Source organism: Dama dama, chromosome 30, assembly GCF_033118175.1.
Source record: "Dama dama isolate Ldn47 chromosome 30, ASM3311817v1, whole genome shotgun sequence".
In the NCBI taxonomy this organism is placed as follows: Eukaryota; Metazoa; Chordata; class Mammalia; order Artiodactyla; family Cervidae; genus Dama; species Dama dama.
The window spans coordinates 89006357-89022947 of record NC_083710.1 but is presented as its reverse complement, the minus strand read 5'-3'; the positions used below and the strand labels follow the sequence as shown (position 1 = coordinate 89022947).

General features: G+C 53.6%; 1 protein-coding gene across 1 annotated transcript in view; it reads left to right on the top strand.

Moving 5' to 3' along the window:
* TUBGCP3 (tubulin gamma complex component 3) overlaps positions 1-14492 on the top strand; it is a 34926-nt gene extending 20434 nt beyond the window's left edge. The window contains exons 14-22 of the mRNA XM_061133720.1: positions 184-373; positions 1457-1592; positions 1933-2001; positions 3890-4025; positions 8975-9063; positions 9201-9332; positions 10497-10637; positions 12776-12892; positions 13460-14492. Of these exons, the coding sequence (XP_060989703.1) occupies positions 184-373; positions 1457-1592; positions 1933-2001; positions 3890-4025; positions 8975-9063; positions 9201-9332; positions 10497-10637; positions 12776-12892; positions 13460-13618 (1169 nt within the window). The 3' untranslated portion in view covers positions 13619-14492. The remainder of the gene's footprint in view (positions 1-183; positions 374-1456; positions 1593-1932; positions 2002-3889; positions 4026-8974; positions 9064-9200; positions 9333-10496; positions 10638-12775; positions 12893-13459) is intronic.
* Positions 14493-16591: the final 2099 nt, after the last annotated feature.

The window sequence follows — 16591 nt, the reverse complement described above, 5'->3', positions numbered from 1 at the left end:
AGCCACCGGCGGGCGTGGGCTGAGGCGTGTGCGTGTGAGGAGCCGCGGGTGGGCGGGGGCCGACGCGTGCGCGCGAGGAGCCGCGGGCGGGCGGGGTCTGACGCATGCGTGTGTGAGCCTCTCGTTCCTCCTCCGTGAAACGCGATTATGTGTGTATGTGCTTTCCCTTTTTGTTCTTCACAGCTGCAGACTTATTCACAGATTTGGAAAATGCGTTTCAGGGGAAAATTGACGCAGCTTATTTTGAGACCAGCAAGTATCTCCTGGACGTCCTGAACAGGAAGTACAGCCTGCTGGACCACATGCAGGCCGTGCGTCGGTACCTGCTGCTCGGCCAGGGGGACTTCATCCGGCACCTGATGGATTTGCTCAAGTAAGATGGCGCTAGACGTTCCCGTGCGTCTGTGGTAGATTTCAGCACGGCCTAGGGTCTTGGGTTGTTTAAACAGCGAGTGCCACTAGAGGAGATGTGTTGAGTTCTCGTAAAACCGTGGGGAGATGAAGGCTTGTCAGGTCGTCACGTCAGTTCCTCCGGCCCAGCCTGCCTGGTCACGGAGGCGTGTGTGCTGTGAACACAGGTCCCGGCGGGCATGAGGGGCGTGCCCCGCTCTGTTGGCGCAGCTTTAGGTGAATGCTGTCTGTAGGGCAAATGGGGGTCAATGTAAGTGTGTGGGGGGAGCGGACGTTTCTGAACATTCAGGCCACGTCACAGATCTCATTATTGGGGTGACTCACCCGTGTTTGCCTTGTGCTCGGTTTTAATAACTGGAGCGTCTCATCCTTGGTATCAAATGAAAGCTTCGTTTCTTCTCAAAGGAGCGTTTCCAGTTTCTAACTTAGAAGGAGGCACCATCCCTGACCAGCTTGCCTCAGGTCCCCTGAGCGACACTGGTGTTGTTGGTCTCCTCAGCCTTTCTTGCTGACATCCTGTGCCGTGAAGGCTGTGGGGGCAGTTTCTGTGCACCCCTGGGGAGGGCGGGCTGTGCTGTTAAATTCAGGCCGCGCTCGGCCCAAAAGATGTTAGCATCGTGTGTGGGGACGCGGATGTCACTCATCCTCAGGGTCTGCTGATGGTGTGGATACGTGGCATCCAGTTGCTCTGATTTAACTGAGGCCTGTCCTCCCACTGGAAATCTGCAGGCTGCTCCAAGGCCGGGCTTAAGTTAGAAACAGTGTTTGTTAATATGTGGCATGTTTAAGTGTTTTAGGAATCAAAACATTCAAGGCCCAGTATTAAGCTGAGTCAAAATTAATTTTAAAGAAATGTTTTACTGCCTTAAATGCTTGATGAAATTTTACTTACAGTTAATTCTTTGAAACTTTTGTTCCTGTGTTGTATTATTTCCATTTGTCTTTTTAGTTTTTTTAATTAGAACTCTTCATAATTTTAAGTTTCTCCAGAGATCATTGTGAATTCAAGTAACATTCTCTTTTACTTTTATAAAAATCTGTGAAGGCCAGAGCTTGCCCGTCCGGCTACGACTCTGTACCAGCACAACTTGACTGGAATTCTGGAGACCGCCGTCAGAGCCACCAACGCCCAGTTTGACAGCCCAGAGATCCTCAAGCGACTGGACGTGAGGCTGCTGGAGGTATCGACCCTGGGTCCCACTCGGGGCCCGCAAGGCCGTGTCCTCCATGGGGGTCGAAACGCTGTCATGTCTGCTCTGGCCTGGGGGGTGGTCTGGAGGGGGAGGTGGTGAATTTGAGCTGGACGCGCCCTTCATCCCTGTGTGTGCCCGCCACTGTCCAGATGCAGGGCGCGGTGTGGACTGAGATGGCGCTTCTCTGCTCGCGCAGCTGGCGCTCCACACCTCTGAGTGGGTTTAGAAACGGGGCTTCATTCAATGTGTTTTCCTTGGGGTTTGACCGTATGAGGGCCATGGCTGCGTGGGGGTGGGAGGCCCTGCAGTTGTATGTGCTCTCTCACAGGTCTCTCCGGGGGACACTGGCTGGGACGTGTTCAGCCTGGACTACCATGTGGACGGCCCCATCGCCACTGTAAGACCCTCGGGTGGTTTCAGAGCTGCTGCTTCTCTGACAGCTTCTCTTGGAAGTGATCACTTGGCACCAAGACATACCCGCTGAATGAATACTTAGGCCGGGATTCTGTGTGTGTGTGTGTGTGTGTGTGTGTGTGTGCACGCGCGCGTGAGAGAGTCACTGAGTGCTAAAGTGCTCTGTTATTTTAAGAATTCTTTTTTTTTTTTTAAACATTTATTTTTATTTATTTGGCTGCATAGAGTCTTAGTTGTGGCATGTGGGATCTAGTTCCCTGACCAGGGATTGAACCCAGGCCCCCTATATCAGGAGTGCAGAGTCTTAGCCATTGGACCACCAGGGAGTTCCCCTTAAGAATTCTTAAAAATATCATTTATCCTATCGTAGGTTTCAGCAGGTGCTTAATAAATGGATTATTCATTTTGTTCCATTATTCTTAGACTGGAGCGACTAATTTAGGATCATTTGAGGCGAAGTATGAAGTATATTTTAGGGGAGTCGTATTTTTACTACTTAGATAAAATTTGATGTTTATTATTCGTTTAAACGACTGAGGAAATATCTGTCCTGTTGTTCGTGGTGCTTTTACTGTGTTTAAAGAAAAGCACTGTTTCCTTGAATGCTTCCTGGATCACAAAGGACTGACCAGCTGAGCTCTCTCCTGCACCTGTGGTTAGACACCCTCTTCATGCCCAGTCTGTCTCGTTCAGACTCGGGTGTGCGTCCTTGACCGAGATCCCTCTGACCTTGCTTGTCGCTTTCACTCTGAAGTATTGAAGGCGGACACCCGTTTCTTCTCATTCTCGGGAGGTACTGTGTTGAGATGCTGCATCCCCGCTCTGCAGCGTCCCCCTGTGGCCTCTGCGGGCGGGGTCCTGGCTGGCCTGCCTGTCCCGAGCGGCCTGGCTCCCCCGCGGCTGCTGGCTCTGCCGTCTGTCTTCTCCAAGGTGGCAGCTGCCGGGGCAGGTTTTCATATACAGATTCCCAGACCAAAGCTACCGTGTTTTCAATACATAGCTGGTCTCAAGTTTTATTTTTGGTCATATTCAAATTAGTTTTTTCTCCATTGACATATATCTTAAACAGTTTTAGTAATTTTAGTGTACAAAACCGGATATTTTAGCCAACTGTTGGAAACTATTCTATCATCTACCATGTTAATATCGTATATTGATGTGTTTTTTTCATAGTATAAATGATAACCATAGCAAAGCCAGCTGCCTTGATTATTTCACACAATGTGTCTGGAATAACAGCTAAATTGAACTTGGTCTGCATAAATAGTTAATTATTATAGTATCGAGGTTGTGCACGGCATGCCTTGCGCATAAATGATCGATCCTGCAATGTTATGTCTTCAGAATGTTAGATTTTTCAGAGCTTGAGCAGAGTTAGGAAAAGAAGTTAGTATCGTAGATTTATTTGAAAAGAAATTTGGGATAGATCCTACCTGTGGCTAATAGGCGTCGGTTTCCATGCCGATGGGAGAGTCTGGGTTGGAAGGACGAGGGGTCTCGGCATTGGTTGGTGGGTGTCCGCCGGGGACTCGCAGGGAAGTGGCCGCTTCCCATCTGGTCTTTGCCCTCCAGCCCTAGGGTAGGCATTTGTCTTGGGTTGGTACGTGCTCAGCTAAATGGCCATCACACAGAACTTCTGGTCGTCAGGCCAGGCCGCTGAGTGTGCTCTGGCATGTTAGTGGTCAGCGAGGTTGTTAAACGATGGAGCTTTCCTAAAATGCACCATGTGTGCTTACATACTGCTTAGAAGGTGTGGGAGTTGGCTCTGTGTCCTCCGGCTTTTGTTTGAGGAATAAAAAGAAGACGGAGCCCTGCCCTGGCCGGACCCTCATGTCCTGGGATCCCGTCAGTCTGTGCTCTGCTCTTTGTAGGTGTTCACTCGAGAGTGCATGAGCCACTACCTGCGGGTGTTCAACTTCCTGTGGAGGGCCAAGCGGATGGAGTACATCCTCACGGACATCCGGAAGGGGCACATGTGCAACGCCAAGCTCCTGAGAAACTTGCCAGGTACCTGCCCGCCCACGGGTCCGCAGCCTCTCTAAAGCGGAAGTCCTTAAAGCAATTGAAAAGTGGTTTCTTCTGTGCTGTTGGGTCTGTCTGTTGTGAAGAGGCTCGTTTGTAATATCGCTATCTTGACTTCAGTGCATATCAGGAAAAACAAATTGAGTCAGGTTAGAATCCCATGGAAGAAGGAGCCTGGTAGCCTGCAGTCCATGGGGTCGCTAGGAGTCGGACATGACTGAGCGACTTCACTTTGACTTTTCCTTTCATGCATTTGAGAAGGAAATGGCCACCCACTTCAGTGTTCTTGCCTGGAGAATCCCAGGGACGGGGGAGCCTGGTGGGCTGCCGTCTGTGGGGTCACACAGACTCGGACACGACTGAAGTGACTTAGCAGCAGCAGCTTTTTTTTAGGCCATGAAGTTTCTTACAGAATCATATAGTGTTCATACATGTTTAAAACAAATATTAAGGAAAGAGAGCCGTTTAGTAACATCACCGGCTCATTTATAATTCATTTATTAATGTTTTAATTAAAGTCTACCTGGGAATTGCCTTATATACTGGTTTGGATCATTAACCAGAACATGAAAAGATTTTATATTATTTTACAGTTAAAAACTGTTAATAAAACTCTCATGTCAGAGAGTCAAGTTTATTTTAACGTTATAAATGTTGAATGACTTCAGTTGTAATTTTGAAGTCTTTATGTTGAAAGGGATTTGGTCAGAACCTTTGAGAAAGTATTTCTACCAGTGATGTTGCCAGAGAAGAACAAGCGGTCACACCCTTAGTCCTCTGGTGGTGGAAGCAGGTTCTGTAAAGGGGCCCATGTGGGCTCAGCCTGTTCACCAGGCGGAGGCCCCCGAGTTCAGATCAGGGGCAGCCCTGAGGCTGGGGTTGGTGGGCACCCAGCCCTGTATGATCGTGCGGAGTCGAGGGCTTGCTGGGTGCCCTTGCTGCTCGTACCCCCGGGACCCGGCCAGTGGCCCGTGACGCCCTTGTGCTCCTGGCCCGGCTTCCTCTGGGCTCATTTCTAAGAAGGTGGATAGTGGGGCCCCTGAAGTAGCTGGGAGGAGGCCAGAGGGGACGTGTCCTGTTAGATCCTGCCATGGTTGTGGACGGTAAACGCCTTCAGCATCCACCTTGTAGTGGCTGTGTGCTGCCTCACCTGTAGGCCCTTCGGGAGGAGGCCCCCCTGCCGTGTTCCCGGCCCGCCCCACCTTCCCTCTGCCCTGCCCTCCTCCCTGTGGCCTGGGGTTCCCGTCCTCCCCGCTGTCTGATGTGGGTCCGTTCAGTGTGATGGATGGACTTCGTCATTATTTTACTCTCCTTCTAAATAAGCAACTGTAGTATTTATAGATGTGGGGAAATCTGAGCTTTGTAGCAGTTTAACGTGTTAGCTGGTTGTGGTGCGTTTTCTCGTGGGAGTATCAGTAGTGTCTGTGTGAACTGGCTTCTCTCTTACTTTGCATAATCATCAGTGAGTTTACTCCTCAGAGATAACTAATACATTTATTTGATCAATTTTCTGTGTAATTTTAACTTAATTCTATGATGTCATGTTCAGTTTCAGCTTCTTTGAACCTTTTCCCTTGTCATTAAAACTTCTTGTAAAACATTTTTGATAGCATGATATTGCCTCATGTGGACATGTTTTATCTCTTCTCTTTGGTTAGTAGCTTGTTTTTTTTTTAAACTATTTTCCACTAATAATAATGCCGTAAGTGTTTTATAAATATATATTTATATGCTTCTGAATATTTCTTTAGAATAGGTGAATTGGAAATGGAATTGCTGTGTTAACAGGTATGACTCTTGCTCTTACTTTATACTTACTAATACTTACATTTGTTAGTATTTACATTTTAACTCTCTTGGTACATATTGTCAGATTACTTTTCAGGAAAGCTGTACCGGTTTGATTTACATCCCCACAAGCACAGCTCTCACTGGTCGAAAGTTGTCTGTGTTGCTGGTTGGGGTGCTTTTGTGGGGGGGGGGCTAACATTGCATATTATATTCAAATTGTCAATTTGATTGGTGAAAATTGAGATTCACTTATTTTTATTATTTGTTACTTTATTTTTTTGGCTATGCCCCAGAGCATACAAGATCTTAGTTCTGACCAGGAATGAAACCTGTGCCCCCTGCAGTGGATGTGCAGAGTCCTAACCACTGAGCTCCCAGGGAAGACCCTGGAAGTTCATTTTAATTTCCTTTAATGCTTTAAAATTGCCTTTGACTGTACACAGTCTTCTTTGTGTCATTTGTGTTTCTTTTTCCAGCAAATTGCCCTTTTTTGCCCTTGATTCTTTTGGGGTACAGGGTTCTTATTTTTAACTTAACTTAGAGGGAAGTACTTTACTTGTTAATGGCCAGGCAACTTGATGAGCAGAGATCTATCAGGTGGTTCGTCTTGTTAACACAGCAGGTTTAGAAATGTCCTTCCCACTGTAAATCTGAGGCAGAAATACAGGAAGACTCTCAAAATGCTCCTGTGAACAGCCTGTGAGCCCTTCACACATGAGCCTGTCTGTCTGGCCACGTGCACAGTGTCCATGACGATCATCCCAGGTACCATTTTAGTAACGTTCCTCAAGGTCAGTTGTTTGGAATAAATAGTTAGGCCTGAAAATGATTTGCTTAGAAGAGTTTTTGATAATGGTCTGCCTAGACGATTAAATCCATTTATGTATATTTAGCTGGACAAAAGAGAATGTTGATCTGAAATGGTTTAAAGTTTTTAAAGATATTTTTTCTTTAGATTCAATGAATCTAAAAACTGTTGCTGTTAGTGGCAACTGGATTTGTATTTCAGATACGATGTAACCAGATGAGACGGACAGGTGCAGTCCAGACCCACTGGTGAATGAGCTTCGTGTGTTCTTTCTCAGCCTTTGTGTCAGGGGCGGTTGGGGGGAGCGCAGGGAGGCCCCCTCCCCAAAGAATAGTGTTCAAATAGCCCCTTTTTGGTCCTTGTTGGAAATAAAACTGAACAGGGAGGAGTGGTTGACTCCCCGTCACCTCGGGACTGTTTTCTTTTCTTGGCGATGAATACGGTAACGGTCCATCTCACACTTGGAGTGGTTCAGGCTTGGCTCTGAGGTCGGTAGGCGTTCTTCACTGTGAACTTCCCTTTATGGCTTGTTTTTGTCCCTGTGGAGGAGTAGGTCGTCCTCAGTGACCAGACGCCTATGATGCATCCTTGTCTTGTTTGCTGGCTTCTAAGCTGGGCGGTTAGCGCTCTGCCCAGCTGCTGGGCAGCACCGCCCAGCTGGGCTGTGGCCTTGGCTGCTTCCTGATCTCCTACCTCAGTGCCTCACCCGGGCTCCGAGCTGGCCATCAGGAAGCAGCGCTCAGGGGCCCCAGTGGACAGTGGATGTCAGATGGGTCTGCAGGAGGCCTGACCCTGATCGGAGGCCCCGAATCCAGGGGAGACCTGAGGTCTTACCAGTGTCCTCTGACTCCAGAGCCTCGAGAAATGAGCCGTGTGGGTCATTGATAAAGTCACGTTTAGACTTTTAAATACTGCTGCAGCAGCTATAGATCCAAGTGATGTGAATACCTGGTTTTAGGGTATTTTTGTGTTTTTAACAACTCAAGACTGTTTCCAATGTGTCTCCAGTTGGCAGAAGCACCTGTGAAGAGGCTCAGAGGCCAGCCAAGCCTGGAGGGGTCAAGCCCTTGAGAGCTGGTGTGTCTAAAGCCAGCCCTGAAGTTCCTCCTTCAGCCTTGAGGGGGCAGTAGAGAATCGCACACAGTCTGACGCCTGGGTCAGCCGGAGGGGAGGTTAGGGTTAGGTCCCTCCTGGTGTCTGTGCAAAACTGTCTGCTGCCCACTCGGTCCAACGGGAGCTGTGCTTACTTGTGTCCTTACTGGACCTCAGGGTGAAGGTTGCTTTGCTCTCGGGATTTTTAGAATTATGTGCATATTTGTGGATCAGTCATAAAAACAGAAGTACTTATGTTTTAACTGTGCTTTAAACGTTATTCCCAAGGCGCTGGGTAGACAGACTCAGGGCTTCAGGTGTGAGTTGTATTGCTCGGAGTTAAGGACCAGCTGACGGCTTGTGAGTCCAGTGGCCTTGTGCCTCGGCTTCTCCCCGGCCAGGAGCTCTGTGGCCTGCAGAGCGCCCACGTGTGGCCTGGCCTCAGCTTGGGGGAGTGTTCAGGCTCACGGTGCACAGTTCTCTTCACCCTGCTCGTGTGTCTCGCGTGGTCACTCCTCTCTGAGGAGGGATGCAGACGGTTCCTCCCGGAGCCGCAGCTGCCGCGAGCGGCTTGTCTGGGCAGTGCAGCACAGGCCTGGGGTGGCCCCAGCGGCGCACCAGATCTGACCTGGGGCACGTCTTCTTGTCGGCGTCCCTCTGGCGCTGGTCCCTGATGGGGCCTTGGGGACAGTGCTGTCCCATAACGGTCCAGCGGAGTCCCTGAATAAGTGAAAAGTCCAAGCAGACGGCGGCTGCTCCCTGGTTACCCTCCAGCCTTTTGCTGGTTTTATAAAGAACAGGAGTGGAGCATGGACTCTGCCCATCCCCTCCAAGTTCATGTTCCTCCCAGGTGACAAGGTCATATTCCTTAAGGGGATGTCATTTTGTCTCCAAATAGCTAGGGGATAGTAAAAGTCTCACGCACTGTAGGCAGACTGACTTAACTGTAAAGAAACCATAAAATTGATCTTATACAAGATACCGCATTATTATAAAATAACTTTTTCTTCAATTTCAAGTTCAGTTATGTTGTTTTCCGCGTTTCTTGTCAGATCCTTGCATTCTGTGGCAGCGATGCTCGGTTGGGCGGCCCTGTCTGTCTGCGCCCGGAGGCTGGCTCAGAAGGCTGCCGGCCTCGGGCCGAGCGTCAGAGCTGGCGCTGCAGGAGGACCGCCCCGCCCCGCCCCACCTGCGGGCGCCCGCGGCCTCCCCGGAGCCTGACGGCCGCCCCGATGTCTTGCAGAGTTCTCCGGGGTGCTGCACCACTGCCACATCCTGGCGTCCGAGATGGTCCACTTCATCCACCAGATGCAGTATTACATCACTTTTGAGGTAGGTCCCGGCCGGCCCCGTACGCGGTCCAGATGGTGTCGCCGCGCCGTGCTGCCTGCCTGCTCCCCCCGGCCCTGGGTGCTGGCTCCTGGGCCGGCTGTGCCGCCAGCTCCCCAGGGCCCTGGCTGCGGTTCCAGGTGCTTGAGTGCTCCTGGGACGAGCTGTGGAACCAGGTGCGGCAGGCGCAGGACTTGGACCACATCATCGCCGCGCACGAGGCCTTCCTGGGCACCGTCATCTCCCGCTGCCTGCTGGACGCCGACTCCAGGGTAAGGCGGACAGACAGACCTGTCTCGGTGGCGGGTCAGTGTGTGGTCTGGGTCTCCCGTTGGGGCTGGAGCAGCAGAGCTGAGGCAGGAGCGGGCATGAGGCGGGGAGAGCGTGCAGGGAGGGCAGTCCATCCTCGTGTGCTCCTGGCGGGAGAGCTGTCCTGACGGACAGTGACCTCTGACCCACACACACCCCCAGGCAGCTCGGGAACGAGTGTTCAGGGCTTGCTTCTCTGTCAGGGGTGTGGGTGGAAGCACAGTCTTGGGCCCCGGCTGCAGAGTCAGGGCAGGCCGTCCGTCAGGATGAGCCCCCTTGTTGCTGACAGTCCCTCCTGCAGGCCCTGCTCTGAGTGTTGTGTCTTACGTGTGCTGAGGCTTCTGGGAACTTTGATTTTATTCAGAAGTCAAAGGGGAAATAAGCAATAGTTTGCTTTCACTTGAGATAAATGTGAAGTAGGAAGTAGAATTTCAAGTGCATCTTTGACGTCAACTGTGTGATTTCAGTGACGTGTCAGGCTTGCTGAGGGCCACTCCCCACTAAACCTCCGCTTGTCTCAGGGGCCCTTTTGGGGAGCATGATGTTTGTAGGGCGTTTCCTTCCATCTGAGTTTTTGAGTCGGCTGGTTAGCCATCCGTGTCTGGGCGAAGATACTTTGAATTAAGCAGACGTACTGTCACACTTGTTCAAAACTGCCCTCTCATTCCTGATGCAGAGCATGGTATGATACCATTTTCTGAAAATCCTTGCAGAATCTGTTTACATTTCTTAAAGAATTTTCTCTCATATTTTCTGGGTCTGGTTTTGGCATATGTCACCAAAAAAAAAAGAATAGATGCTTTCCCGTTTCTTTCTGATCCTCCGAGTAGCTGCACTGCAGACGCGGCTCTGCACTCCGGGGGTTGGGCAGCACGTGGGGCTCGCGAGGTCGTGGCGGGGTGGGCGGGGCTGGTTCTGGCCGCTCCCGTCACTGTGGCAGCTCAGGGTGTGTGTGCTCCTGGGACGGGTGTGGGATGAGTGAGAACAGCTAAGAGCCCCTGAGAGTCAGAGTCGATGTCTGGGTTTATGGTGGCTTTTCGCTAAGGGCCAGTGTATTATTTGAAAAGTGTAGCGATTAATACGTGTGTTGGGGGCTCTGTTCTTGAAAGGCTGTCGTCTCTCTCCAGGCTCTTCTCAACCAGCTGAGAGCCGTGTTCGACCAGATCATTGAGCTTCAGAGCACGCAGGATGCCATCTGCAGGGCCGCTCTGGAGGAGTTGCAGAGACGCCTGCAGTTTGAGGACAAGAAGAAGCAGCGGGAAGCTGAGGTGTGGTTTGGGGGCGGATGGCATGTTGGTTTAGGTGGTAAGCAGTTGCCATGGAAACTGCAAGCCCGCAGGGACTCTGCTGTGGTCACCTTGGGTCTCGCCGGGTCCTGAGTGAGCTGGGTGGTCACCGTCACCCAGCTTAAAGACAAACGAAGGCCAAGTGCACGGGAAATTTCGGTCTCTGGCCAGTGTCCCTCAGGGCGTGTGCAGACGTTCGTCTGCGTCGGTGTCTCCTCTGGGCGGTGCCTGGCTCTGCACACACCCATCTGGAGCTGGTGGACACACGTGTGCACACAGGAACTGGATTTCTGCACTTTGGCTGTTTTTAGTGACCTCACTGAAGTATTTCATTTGTGACCTTGAAGTACAAATATTGAATAAGTTTGGGTCTTCGTGGGATCTCTTGTATTGGATATAATCTGTACAGGCTTTGGCTTTTTCAGGGTGCTTGTTCTCTGGGTGGTGACGGATGGCTTTCCAGCTGACGCAGTTTGGTTGTGTTGCATATTTCTGGTCTGTGTCAGTGGGGGTGTAACTTGGAGGACGGCAGCGCATCCGGCAGGTTGTCTTCAGTGTATGTGGAGACAGGTGTTTCAGGGCCGGCACCTCGCGGTTCTGACACACGGGGTCATGGACGCACGGCTGGGAAATCACCCTGCTGCTGCACCATGGGGGAGAGGCCAGGGCGCCCGCTCAAGGCCGTGATGTGCACAGGTGTGTGTGCTGGGGGGAGGTGGGGTCAGAGAGCAAAGAGTGGGGTGGGCTCCTGCTGGAAAACAAGACTTGTAAACATGAGACACACGGAAGAATCCTCTATGTGTCCTGCACTCGTGTTCACTCCATTTGCGTTGCCAGGAGCAGGGTTTGGCTGAGACATCAGAGCTGGCGACACCCCCCGGGGCCTCCTGGGCAGGACAGCATGGAGGCCCACGCCCATCACTGGCTTCCTGCCTTTGCTGACTTGCCCTGCCAGAGTCCAGTTTCCTGATTCACAAAGTAGGAGTGATAATAAGTAAACACGCTCCCTGGAGCACCCGTTTTCACATGCTCGTGCGTGTCGCTGCTTGGCGGGCAGGCAGTATGGGGAAAGCCAGCCACGCTGTGGCTCCCAGACCGCCCTGGCCTGGAGCACCTACCCTTCCTGGGAGCCGTGAGCCTGCACTCTGTCTGCAGGCTCCCAGGCCTGTCTGCAGATGGTCCCCGCTGTGTGCGCCAGCGCCTCGCGGAGCAGACCTGCATCGTGAGTCGGGGTGTTTGGTGTGAAATGTCCAGACGGCAGGAGTCGGCAAAGCTGAAACCACGCCTGAGGGGTGGTCAGTGTTGAGGAGGCTGTGACTGGAGAAGCCACCGTCAGACCTGAGGCCCCTGCACGTTGAAGGGCCTGTGCGGGGCCTGGGGAGCTGTTTTCTGCTGTCTCCCGGCTTCCTGGAGCACCCACAGGTGTGACCAGGTGTCCAGGATACATGCAGGATCCTTCTGTGTGTCTCGTGTTTGGAAGTCGTGTTTTCCAGCAGGAGCCCACCCTGTTCTTCGCTCTCTGACTGCTTGCCCCCCCGCAACACACACACCTGTACACACGTGTGCACACCACGGCCTTAGAGCCCCCCCCCCCCAACACCTGGACGCATGTGTGCACACATGGTCTCAGAGCCCCCCTCCAGCACACACACTTGTACGCGCACGTGCACATCACAGCCTTGGAGCCCACCCACCCACACACATACCTGTATGCACGTGTGCACACCACGGTCAGAGCCACCCCACCAATACACACACCTGTATGCACGTGTGCACACCATGGTCTCGGAGCCCCCCTGCAACACATACACGTGTACGCACGTGTGCACATCACAGCCTTGGAGCCCCCCCCCCCCACACACACACCTGTACGCACGTGTGCACATCACAGCCTTGGAGCCCCCCCCCCCCCACACACACACCTGTACGCACGTGTGCACACCACGGTCTTGGAGTGGGCGTCCCAGCCCGTCCCCCATGGTGCAGCAGCAGGGTGATTTCCCAGCCGCGTGTCCACAACCCCGTGCATCAGAACTTCGAGGAGACGGCCCTGAAACAGCTCCCCCACCGACGTCTACCCCAGCCTGCGTGCGCCTTGACCTCTGGTTCTCCTGACTCAGGGCCAGTGGGGCGTGACAGCAGCAGAGGAGGAGCAAGAGAACCAGAGGGTCCAGGAGTTCCGGGAGTCCATCCCGAAGATGTGCTCCCAGCTGCGAATTCTGACCCATTTCTACCAGGTGCGTGTCCAGACCTTGTGCCGTCCCCCACAAGGCACATGTGCTGTTGTGGGACAGACCTCACTCAGTCAACCCAGGTTCGTCTTTGCGGCTCAGGGACGGGTCGGAACTCCCAGGCGCGTCCCCTGAGTGGAGGGCGGTCTGCGGTGTGAGCAGGGGGCCCACTAGTGACTCAGCCCTGGCCCTGGGCCCTGAGGCCTTGGTTTCCAGTGCACGTTGTTCCTCAATTCTTGAGTGTCTCCCGTCGGGGCTTCCTGACTCAGCGTGCTTTCTAGTCGCGTGGAAGGTGAGCAGCGTAGCGCTGGGCTTTCCTGCTTGGAATTAAAACAGCAGGTTCCTTTTCCGAGCTTGGCTTTGCTATTTCATTGATTCTTGTAGGACTTAAGGGCCAGAAGGAAAATCTGTTGGTTAGTCCTTTCCTGTGAAGCTGCTGTTGTGAATTTCACTGATGGTGTGCCCCCCTGGTCCCGGGACCCCGCCATGGTGGGAGCTGCCGGAACCCCCCGTGGGGCTCTGCGGCGGGGGCTCTGACCGCGCCTGGGCGAGCGCATCCCTCTGTCTCCGCAGGGCGTGGTGCAGCAGTTCCTGGTGCTGCTGACGACCAGCCCCGATGAGAGCCTGCGCTTCCTGAGCTTCAGGCTGGACTTCAACGAGCATTACCGTGCACGGGAGCCACGGCTGCGTGTCTCCCTGGGCGCCCGAGGCCGGCGCAGCTCCCACACCTGAGGCCCAGCCGCGGGGTGGCCGCTGGGGCGTCATCACGGGAACGTCACATGGCCTCCGGGATGGCCTGCTGCCCTCAGCCCCGCCGGCCGGCTCGGCCAGAGGAAGGGCGTGCTTCTAGATGGCGAAGCTGACCGTGTTTGTGACGTCACTAAGTTAAACAGGCTGGCTTGCACTATCCGAATTTATTTTTTAAAGTCTTCATATGTAAAAGATACCATACTTTGAGGCCTCTTAAGCCCTCCACAGTATGATTTATATTTGTCACTTTTTAAAAGATCACACTTTCTTTTAGAGAAAATTAAGGCGATGGATATTTATCAGTTGAGATGGTAATGTCATTGCTATTTTTTTAACATCCTCTTTAGAGGCAGTTTTTGTTAATATAACCAAATTAAATTGAAATCTAACGTCCCTACTAAGGAAATATAGAGAGCATTTTATTTTGGTTTTTAGTGTTGTAAAATATTAACCTAAGGACCTTTCTATCAGTGCGTTTACACGTTATTGTTTTTTTCTCTTCCTTCAAAGTTTACATTTTTGTATCATTTACTCTCAGATAACTTGGGAAATAGTGTAGAAAAGGGCAGAGTCCTGACGCCTCAGTTCCTTGTACCATCAGCTGAAGCATGATGTAAATATGGATGCTTGGAAAGTTAATGAAGTACTTTATTTTCAGGATTCTGATAAGCATTGGAAAGAAATTGTCTTGAATAATGAAGATTTCCTTTTTCCTTGCCTATTTTTTCATTGTAAATATTTATATACTGCTGCCCAGATGTTGGGGGGACATTTTTTGTAAAAATGTCATATCAAGTCACATAAATCTGCCTTTATTATGTTGCGTAAGTAGACAATTAAAAGCAATTATCTTTCAGATGTGTTGGTTTTTTTCTCCAGTTGTCTGTGAGGACGGTTCACCCCCCAGGCTCCGGGGCGGGTGTCAGCAGGGTTTCTGCTTCAGCACGTGAATTACTGCGTCTGGAGCCAGGAAACTGGACTGTGTGCGCCCCTTGGGCTTGGGTGAGCGAGGTTCCCCGCACCGGCGGAGGTGAGGGGAGATTGGTGTTCCGACACCCACACCAGCTCCTCTGGGCACAGGGTCCTGTAGGACCCAAGGTGAGGGTCAGCGCTCCCTAGTGGGTACACGTTTACTTTCAGTTTAGAAATTAATGTGGCAGAGCTGGGAAGCAGGTTCCCCAGTCCGTCTCTGGGACGGACTGCCGAGAGCCTGCGGGCCTCAGAGCCTGCCTCTGTTCTGTCCCGAGCGTCTCCCAGAGACGAGTCCTCGGCAGAAAGCATGGCAGAAAGCATGCTCACACGCCGCTGGAGAGCCGTCAGGTAGTCAGTGCTGGCCTGTGGGCTGAGGAGGAGCTTCACGGGGCTGGGGCCGCGGGGCGGGCGGGGCCAGGTGGAGGCGATCACACCCCAGGATGGTCTGCGGGTCTGCCCCCTCGAGGGTCAGGCAGCCTGTCACCCAGCAGGGTCTCGCCCAGAAGAGTCAGCGTTGAGTGGGGGCTCCCCCTAGGGTAGGGGAGGGGAGAGCCCACGGTGGGTGAGCTGTCGAGGCAGAAGTCCCCCATGGCCCCGGGAGGTCACTGCTTCCACCAGAAGAAGATCAAGGCTCTCAGCTTCTGGGCCATCCCGGGGGGCGGGGCTGGGTGGGGCCAGAGCACAGTCCTTGGTCAGTGGGGCCATGTGCCCAGTGGACAGGACCCCCCCCCCCCCCCCCCCCCGCTGCCCCCACTGCTGCTGCCCAGGGAGGCCAGTTGCTGAGGCCAAAGCCCCAAGGCTGGCCTCATGCTGGAGAACTGGCCGCCCGTCCTGGTGGGCAAGTGGCCTGTCCCCTGGGCCTGGTCGCCAGCAGACTCCCATCATGGGCGACTCCCCATCTCTGGGGAGGGCGTGTCCTCCAGACTGGACTCCGGGACAGGAGGGCGCAACTCATGGAGAGCCCCACTTGCAGGGAAAGGAGACTTGGGTCGAATGGCCACAGTCAAACTCAGACTGGGTCACGGGGTGCCAGGTCCATGCGAGGGCAAGATGGGTGGAAACCACGCTGGCCACGCTGGGGGGTGCTATGTGCGCCTGGGCAACCAGGCAGACCCCCCACCCTGAGTGCGTCTGCACTGCTGTGCCATCCGGGGGGACCCAGGTACAGCAGGCGCCGTGCTGGGGTCACCTGGCCCCACGAGAGCAGGCTGCCAGACGCTGAGGCCCCGCGCTGGGGCTGGGCCGTTGGGGTCGGACCCCCTGCATGCTTGAAGGGGGCGCCGCGGGCGGGGTGTGCACAGCCACTGCGGCCTCCCGGGCCTCACCCAGCCGTCGGACTCGGGGAGCAGGGGCGTGAGCACACGGGGATCTCTGCCTCCAGAGAACTGAGTCAAACAGTGTGCAAATTCCACCAAGTGACTGGATATTGTTCTGAGGACGTGATTCAGGTGTCTCTTCAAGAAGAGAAATGTGCTTCTCTGCCTTTATTCTGGTTTGGCTTTTAATAAAAATGCAAGGGGGGGAAAGTCGCATAGCAGCTTGCCTGGAGCACAGCTTCATGCTGCTGACGGCAGTTTCCGCCTGGTGCCCTCCAAAGGGCTCACCAGCCCCACCACTAACCTCACCCCGGCCCCCACCCCCCGGGGGTCCCCAGAGGGCGCGGCAGCCTGCGTCTGCCCCGGGGGGATGCCAGCCGGCCGCCTCTGTCAGGCCTCCCCTCCCCACCGAGCGCAGACCAGCCTCGCAGGGGACCTGCCCTGCTCCAGGCACCCGCTGTGGCCGTCACGGCTTCTGCGTTATCCGGGTTTCTGGAGACGCCCCTGTGGGCACAAGGCTGGTCCCACGGGTGGTCGTTACCCCACGGGGGCCGGGCCTGGCCCCTGCCCGCTTCTCTCTGGACACCCGCGCCCCTGCGGCCCAGGCCCTCTGACAGGAGTGGGCAGCCGCTGCCCACCTCTTGCCCTCTGGCGCCGAGTCTCGCTT